General features: G+C 41.8%; 2 protein-coding genes across 2 annotated transcripts; both read left to right on the forward strand.

Moving 5' to 3' along the window:
• Window positions 1–942, forward strand: LOC121501363 (olfactory receptor 10K1). The gene has a single exon (XM_041773337.1). It carries the CDS (start codon window positions 1–3, stop codon window positions 940–942), a length of 942 nt encoding a protein of 313 aa, XP_041629271.1.
• Window positions 943–6,523: 5,581 nt separating this feature from the next.
• Window positions 6,524–7,465, forward strand: LOC121471511 (olfactory receptor 10R2-like). The gene has a single exon (XM_041722326.1). It carries the CDS (start codon window positions 6,524–6,526, stop codon window positions 7,463–7,465), a length of 942 nt encoding a protein of 313 aa, XP_041578260.1.
• Window positions 7,466–9,025: the final 1,560 nt, after the last annotated feature.

Consider the following 9,025-nt stretch of genomic DNA (forward strand, 5'->3'; position numbering starts at 1 on the left):
ATGGAGCGGTGCAACGAGACCCTGGTGAGGGAGTTCATCTTCCTTGGCTTCTCTTCTCTGGCCGGGCTGCAGCGGCTGCTCTTCGTCGCCTTCCTGACCCTCTACCTGTTCACTCTGGGCACCAATGCCATCATCATTTCCACCATCGTGCTGGACAGAGCCCTGCACACCCCCATGTACTTCTTCCTGGCCGTCCTCTCCTGCTCCGAGACCTGCTACACCTTTGTCATCGTCCCCAAGATGCTGGTGGACCTGCTGGCCCAGAAGAAGACCATCTCCTTCATGGGCTGTGCCATCCAGATGTTCACCTTCCTCTTCCTTGGCTGCTCTCACTCCTTCCTGCTGGCAGCCATGGGGTATGACCGCTACGTGGCCATCTGTAACCCTCTGCGCTACACAGAGCTCATGGGACCCCGGGTGTGTGTGGGACTCGTGGCCGCTGCCTGTGCCTGTGGCTTGACTATCGCCCAGGTGGTCACCTCCCTGGTGTTTCACCTGCCCTTCAGCTCCTCCAACCAGCTGCATCACTACTTCTGCGACATCTCTCCTGTCCTCAAGGTGGCGTCCCATCACTCGCGCCTCAGTCAGTTGGTCTTATTCATGATTGGTGTGTGTGTGTTGGTTGTCCCCCTCCTCCTTATCCTGGTCTCCTACATCCGCATCATTTCTGCCATTTTGAAGATCCCATCCTCCACTGGCAGGTACAAGGCCTTCTCCACCTGTGCCTCCCACCTCACTGTGGTTACTGTGCATTACGGTTGTGCCTCTTTCATCTACTTAAGGCCCAAATCCAGCTACTCTTCAAGTCAGGACACGCTCATATCTGTGTCCTACACCATCCTCACTCCACTCTTCAATCCAATGATTTACAGCCTGAGGAACCAGGAATTCAAGGCAGCCTTTCGAAGAGTAATGGGCCAGACTTCGTATCCTCTTCACTAAATTAATTTGTTACCATGAATTTTTAACTGGTCAGTGAATGTATGCCTTTTATGTCACTTTGATTGTGTCAATTGTATGCCTATAGTCTCTCCTACTTTAGTGTTTTAATTATTTCCTCTAGCAGCTTTTCCTAAGTTTGTATTAACATTTCAATAATTTTTTAACATTTTATATTTATTCATCTTAGAGGAGAAGAGAAGCAGAGGGATAGGGACTAGCAGATTCCTTCCAGAGTACAGTCTGAGGTGAGACTTGATCCCAAATCCTGAGATCATGCCTTAATCTGAAACCAAGAATCAGACACTCAACCTACTGTAACACCCAGCCGCTACAACATTCTGATGCTTTTGAGAAATTTCCCAGTTGTTTGTTTTCTAAAATCTTTAACTGCACTTCTCTAGGAATAAATATTTCATGTTATACAGTCATATGTTGTTTGTTACTACTCAGAGAATCTGTCATTATCTTTAAGCTCAGTCTCTAATGTTTTCCCTCAGTGACTTATTTTTTCTAAATATTCAAAGTTTTTATATTTTATTGACATAGCCACAAGTGTTTTTTGTATTATGTGAGTTGAAGTTTGAAAGAGGTTTTCTCTTTTACTTAAAGAATTATTTATTGAATTGCTACTATACGTTGGGTTGCATCATCTCATGTTTGTAGAAATGTTGAAATTCTGTAAAATAATCCAGGCACAGTATCTTTTCTGAGGCATGCCCTGCGGTAATGTCCTCTCTTTCTTCTAAGAAAATTGACTTCTATAACTATTTTATTTTTAGTGGATCAAATACGAATTTAGTGTTCTACAAGATTATTGAATTCATCTAGACTTTCAAAATTCTTTGTAAAATATGTACGATATATTTGACATTTGAATATTTCTTAGAAACGTTTCTTTCCTATGGCATCATATGCTATGTACATTTGTGCTTTAAATTTTTTTTTCTGTTTCATATTGTGGTAGTTTGTTTTGTCTGTTGTTGTCAAAGAGCTTAATGTATGTGTGAATGAATGGATGCATTCTAGTTTTTCCCCCATCATGTTTTTAATTTTATTTGTATTTTTGTACTATTATTTTTTGCATTTTTTGTTTTTATCTGTATATTGTGTTACTTTTCTTATGAATTTTCCTTTAGTTTGCTGTTCTATTTTACATACTGATGCTTTCTACAAACTAATTTTTTAAGTATATATATATATATATATTTAAGAGATATATATATATTACTTATATATAGGAAATATCCTCTCATCTCTGCTTTAAACTTAACCCAAATATTTTTGCTACACATATTGTATTTGATATTATCTAGTGAAACTTAGTGCATTTTGCTTTATATTTCCCTTTTGACACAACAATTATTTAATAGATTTTAAAATTCTCTTTACTTTGGTCCTCATTGATAGCTTATTGTGCTGGGATTAAGGATGATTGTTTGCATTCTTAACCACTCTGTGACCTTGGTTCCAGTTTTTATTGTGACCTGATACACAGCCAATATTCATACATACTTCATGTGCCTTGAAAAGAACATGTGTACTCTTTCATTAGAACAGAATTCCAATAAATGCTCACCAGATATGCTTCGCTAGTATGAGCCTTAGGCTTTTTGTATTCTTAGCTATATTTTTCTTCCTGAGCAGTTTGAGCAGAGGGGTTTATGAAAGTTATTAATAATTAGTGTGTCTCCTTGCAAACATTTTATACTTTCTGTCTTATGAAGGTTGCACCTCTGTCATTTGAGGGGACGTAAATTCATATTAATTATAATTTCACTGTGAATTATAGTCATTAGCATTAAAATGATTTTTTCTTACTGTCTTTTGTTGTTCATTTAAAACTCCTGGTCTGTATCCTTTTTTTAAAGATTTTAAAAATTATTTATTCTAGAGAGAGCATGCACCCTCACACATACACTCCCATGCCTATAAGGGCGGGGTTGAGGGAGAGACTTCAAGCCAAGACTCCCACTGAGTGCACAGCCCAGTTAAGGTCTCGATCACATGACACATGAAATCATGACCATAAAATCATGACCTTAGCCAAAACTATAAGTTGGAAGCTTAACTGATGAAGCCCCACAAATACCCCTTTAGGTCTGAATGTTAAAATGTCAAATATCAAAATCCTTCCCTTGCTCGTTTGGTTTGTGAATGCTGGGTATGATTTCCCTTCTCTCTCCTTTTAATCTTTTGAATCATTTCCATCAGTGTCTAGCATTTGCCCTATTTTTGGCCCTAGTGTCTCCACTCACTGGGAGAGGAAATAGATATGCAATCTGAAAGCAGGAGGACCTTCTACCGAAGGAGATGACTCAGCTAAAACCTACCCATACTAGTGCATCTCCTCATTTTTCTCCATAACCTCATTTTTATTTAACTTTAATTTATTAATTATATGTTTACTATTAAAAATATTTAAAAATATGTATTGAACAAGTACTAATCATGCTCACATTCTATTCTAGGATCAAGTATGTTTCCCATGAGTCTGAAACACTTATGCTGCCTCTGCCGTTCTAATATTCTGTCCTTTATTTCTACTTGCTTCCTCTCTTACAGATGTCAGAAATGAGAATGCAAAATTCACATTTTCTTCCAACCTGAGGATGAAAATTTAGAGTCATTAGGCAGGGAAGCTCTAAGGAGGCTCTTCCATTGATGTTTGTATTAACAAATGGCACCCAGAAAACTTCCAGCGTTCAATGATTCCCCAGAGAATGTTGAAGGGAAAACTGACTAATCCCCATGGTGTATGAGAAACGGTCTTCTCTTTGGCCAACAAATTCTCTGAGTGTGTTACCATAGCTCTACTTGCTAATTGGGGAAATTATGGACAAGTACTGGGCACAATATGGTAATTAGCTCCCTATGGAGGAGGGGATCTCGGTTACCAACAAGGCACTGAGGTCATGCCAGGGCAGGATAGAAAAACACCCTTGATGATGCTCAATGAGACATTAGCTAAACTGTCCACGGAGAAGAGGCACAGGTGATAGTTTTCTGTGGAGTCATGTAGACAGTTTCCTTATGTAAGGAAACTGAGTTAATAAAAGTTGAAAGGAGAACTCTGGTTCTTCTTTCTTTATGTCAAGACTATTTTGGCAAATCTCACCTAGAAAACTGCATAGAAGCGTTGCAGAAGTGTCTGAAAATAAAGAGGACTGCATGTCACTGCACACAAGCTCTATGATTTGAAGGATTATAAAATTTTTCTTTTGATTTAGGGAATTTGATTTCCAAATTGAGAAGAATAATGACCATCCAAGCATTTCTTGTATGTCAAAATTTACGTTGTCATGTTTTCTCATGAGTCCGTGATCTACTTATCCCACTATGATCAGAAGTGGGAAATTTGATGGGTCCGAAAGGACAACTGGATGGTGGAAACTGTGGGGTAGAGATGGAGGTCACCAAGAAGGCAAGGACACAGAATCAGCTCCATTGCTTCATAGGAGAGTACAGAATTAGGTTTAGAAAGGAAAATGAAGGGTGCCTGGTGTTGCTGTCAGTTAAGCATCTGACACTTGTTAAGCACCCCACTTCAGGGTCATGGAATGGAATCTTGTGTCAGCCTCCATACTCAGCAGGGAGTCTGCTTAGGATTCTCTTTTGCTCTATTTATCTGTTGTTCCTCTCTTCAATAGATAGATAGATAGATAGATAGATAGATAGATAGACAGACAGATAGATAACAGAAAGAAAGTAGGTGATGTCTTGTGAGTGCTATGGGGGAGGGTCACAGAAGGGTCACCAAGAAAAAGGGCCTTTCTTACCTTCCCAATCCCCAACCCTCTCCACATAACAGGTCACTGCTCTTCCCAGGGAAGGTCCTATGAAAGAACAAACTCAAAGGACAGAGACCAGGACACTGGAAAGGTGGAGATGACATCTCTGGAGGAGCACTGGTGAGGACTTTGCTCCAGTCCAATGCATGGTGTGTATTCCTTACATATAAAGTTTTTTAGAGACGGGTACTTCAGGCCAGAATAGGACTGAAAGCTCTTGATTTTGGTCCCATTTCAAATTGGGCTTTACCTTAGTCTAAGCAAAAGAGTAAGCACTGATAGAAGAAGTGATGTTATTTGCAAAAGTCTTTTAGACTCACAGAGTGCTATTTCAATTGAAATGCAAAGTTTGGCTAGTTGATACAATGGAGGAAACCATGTGATAGTCAGAAAGCAAAAATTCTTTTTAAAAAAGACTTTATTTATTTAGGAGAGAGTGAGTGATAGACAGAGATCACAAATGAGGGAGGGGCAGAGGGAGAGGGAGAAACCGGCTGCCCTGCTGAGCAGGAGCCTGACACAGGGCTCCATCAAGGTCCCTGGGATCATGACCTGACTGGACACTTAACCACCTGCACCACTCAGGTGCCCCAGAAAAGCAGAAATTATTAAGGGATCTTTTGTGTCTGCATGTAGAGAATGAAATTAGAGAGATTGTTTTATCCCAAAATGTTGAAGCAGAGGGCTAAAATTACATGGTACATGAATATTAAGGGAACAAGATTCGACAACTTCTGGACTCAAACCTCTGGGGTGGTCAAAAATAATTTAGAAGATACCCTGGGATTATAGGTCACTTATTTTTTCAGCAAGCTTTCAGGCACATGGTGTCGATGAGACGCTGCTGTATGTCTGGTGATTGAGAAGTTGTGAAGTTGATGACAAACGCCTAAGGCTAGTGACCAATGAGATTCTAAGGAACCCAAGAGAGAGTGACTGTTCAGAAGTTATAGGGGGGACTCAATGCGCTCTTGTTTCTTTAACTGAGAATCTGCAGAAGGTCCCATTACAATTAGAAAGAAACAACAACCACAGCATAAGGCACTGACGATTCCCAGATTTAGAAGGTAGGATAACAATGACACAATTGTTCAAAGGTTCTCCATGCTAAAGCACATGTGAAGGAATACACCGTTAGTTATGAGCAGAAGGGTACATTTGGGAAAAGTGTGAGACACAGAGGAAGATTGCCTCAACTTGGTAGATAATACAGGAGTGAGGGCATGGGAATGGGGTAAAGGGTTAGGAATGATAAGGAGCTGCACCCTTCTGATGACAGCAGAGACACCAAGACAGATCAAGGCTGTTTCCCTACATGAGGAATGTGTCAAAAGAGGGCAGGAGGAGAATCCTCAGACATTGGTGCTGTTGCATATGGAATATATGTGTTAGCAATAGGGATAAAACTATGACCACAGGAAATCCTAGTTAAGATAAAGTTTTCTAAAAATATTAGATTACCTAAGAATTAAGTGGAGACTGAGTAAACCTGGAGGAATGGAGTGGGGGCTAGAAGATAGGCTTTATGTGAGCAAATACCAATCCCTTGGTGTGAACGCTTACCCCAAACTCACTGCTACGATCATTGCAGAAAAAATGGCACCATGGGTGCCATTTAATTCAAGCTAATTTTTGGTCAACTTGTGATCCTTTTCTTTCTCTTTCCTGCCACCTGTTCTCACTCACACCAGCCAACAGCGCAGCTACGTTAGGAAGGAAAGTCTCTCTGTTCCCTCCATCCCAAGATCTCTGGACGTGCTCACACTGGCTTTGTCCCTAAGAGTCCACCCTCCATGGCCAATTCTTCCCGGGTCACTGAGTTCCTGCTGCTCGGTTTCTCCAGCTTTGGCGAATTGCAGCCTGTGCTCTTTGTGCTCTTTCTCGGCCTCTACTTGATCATCCTGAGTGGAAACTTCACCATCATCTCCGTCATCCGCCTGGAACGCAGCCTCCACACGCCCATGTACTTCTTTCTCTGTGTCCTGTCCACCTCGGAAGTCTTCTACACAATTGTTATCCTGCCCAAGATGCTTATTAACCTGCTCTCTGTCCTCAGGACACTCTCCTTCATCAGCTGTGCCGCACAGATGTTCTTCTTCCTTGGCTTCGGGATCACGAACTGCCTGCTTCTGGGAGTTATGGGTTATGACCGCTGCACTGCCATCTGCCAGCCTTTGCGCTACCCTGTTCTCATGAGCTGGAGGGTGTGTGCACAGCTGGCAGCAACTTGTATTGTCAGTGGCTTCCTGGTATCTCTGGTGGGTACAACGTTGGTCTTCAGCCTCCCTTTCTGTGGCTCCAACAGGGTCAACCACTACTTCTGTGACATCTCCCCAGTCATCCGACTTGCCTGTGCTGAAACCTACATCAACGAGCTGGTCATCTTCATCTGTGGTGTCCTGGTGCTTCTTGTGCCCTTGATCTTCATCTGCATCTCCTATGGCTTTATTGTCCGCACCATCCTGAAGATCCCATCTGCTGATGGCAAACGAAAAGCCTTCTCCACCTGTGCCTCCCATCTTATTGTGGTCATCATTCACTATGGCTGTGCCTCCTCCGTCTACCTGCGGCCCTCAGCCAAATCCTCATCAGGTAAAGACAGGCTGGTGACAGTGACCTACACCATCGTCACCCCACTGTTGAACCCTATGGTATACAGCCTTAGGAACAAAGATGTACAGCTGGCCATTCGGAAAGTGATTGGGAGGACTGCGGTTGCTCTTAAGACTTTATAGTTGGACAGTTTTCAATAGTCCCCATACGTTTGAGTGGAATGTGTCACTAAGTGTTCACGTCATGATAGTCTGTGAATAAATGTCAGTATAACGTGTGGCCTTGGACCACTTGTGTGATGTTTCAGGGTCTAAATGTTCTCTTAGGTAAAGCAGGCAACAGGAAAAAACAATGCTGGTGTAAGGATGAAAGGGGGATAGAATGCATCTGCAGCTCTCCTCTTCCTCCTTTCCTCCTCTTGACTTGGGGTTCTCAAAAGGCTCTTAAAAACCTGTATCTCCTGCTCATTCTTTCGCTCATTTGCCCCAAGCTGTGATTGTGCTCTTTCTTTAAAGTTTTGACCAGCTTAAAAGGACATGCTTGAGTCTGAAGGTGACTTAGATGTGAGGGATGACATGGAAGTCATACTGCACTAAGGAATCAGAAGGTTTCAGCCTGACCCTTGTTAAGTCATGACTTTCAGAAAGTTATGGTTCCCTTAATCTAAATTTTAAAATATGTTACATAAAGATAGTATAATTTTCCTTTTTTATGTCACAGAGATTTTGTTTGTATTTAATGAATAACTTGAAAGAAAATACGTGTAAAATGTACAACTGCACAGAGTGTAGCTCATGGTAATCAAGGCTTTGTGCATCTTCATAAGGACCTTTTAATTCTTCCAAATCTCTGAAAATGATCCATCTAGGTGCCTTCTCTAACTACCCCTTAAACTACTTGTTATGGAACTTACAGATATGCTACCTGAGTGAGTGGGGAAAATAACCCACCATCCAGTCCCTGGAGAAAGGCTGGAGGAAAGGTCTCCATGCCCTTCCACATGGAATGTATTCAGAAGAGGGAAGGACCCAGTTCAATGTGGTCATCAGGCAGGTACTTTACGAGAGACTAACTCTGGTGATCATCTTGCCCCACATGTCCCCTGTACAGAAGGTCCTTCCTCAGTACCCCTCATGGACCCCTCCTTCACTGACCTGGTGCCTGCTGCTTTCCCTTTGCTGTGGCACATGCTCGTCATTCTATGATTATCACCCTCTCTGTCTCTCATATCCTCCACTCTTTCTAATCTTGGCTCACAGGTGTTTGAGGTGGTTAGGACAACTAAGACCTTTCCCCAGATCTACATCACCTGAATTTCAGACACCTCATCTTCTTGCTTAGGCCCTCTGCACATGCTAGAGCCCATCAGTATTCTCTTTGAAGGCAAAGTGAGACTACTTCTCTCTGTTAAGTTTATTTAGATTTTCAAATTAAAGTGTGTAATCCTCAAGGACGTCTTTTTTGCTCAGTAGGGTAAGCACCTGTCTCAGGCTCAGGTCTTGATCTCAGGGCTCTGGGATCAAGCCCCTCATCAGGCTCCCTGCTCAGTGGAGTGTCTGCTTTTCCCTCTCCCTCTGCTTCTCCCCTTGCTTATGCTCTCTCTCTGGTTCACTTTCCCTCAAATAAATATATCTTAGAAAAATAAGGGTATAATCATCAATAATGTTCTTATATTTAAAAATTATTACCTGTATTCCTCCTTTTTCTCTCATTTTTCAGGTTTTTGGATCAAATATTTTTAT

This window comes from Vulpes lagopus, chromosome 11 (genome assembly GCF_018345385.1).
Source record: "Vulpes lagopus strain Blue_001 chromosome 11, ASM1834538v1, whole genome shotgun sequence".
Lineage (NCBI taxonomy): Eukaryota > Metazoa > Chordata > Mammalia > Carnivora > Canidae > Vulpes > Vulpes lagopus.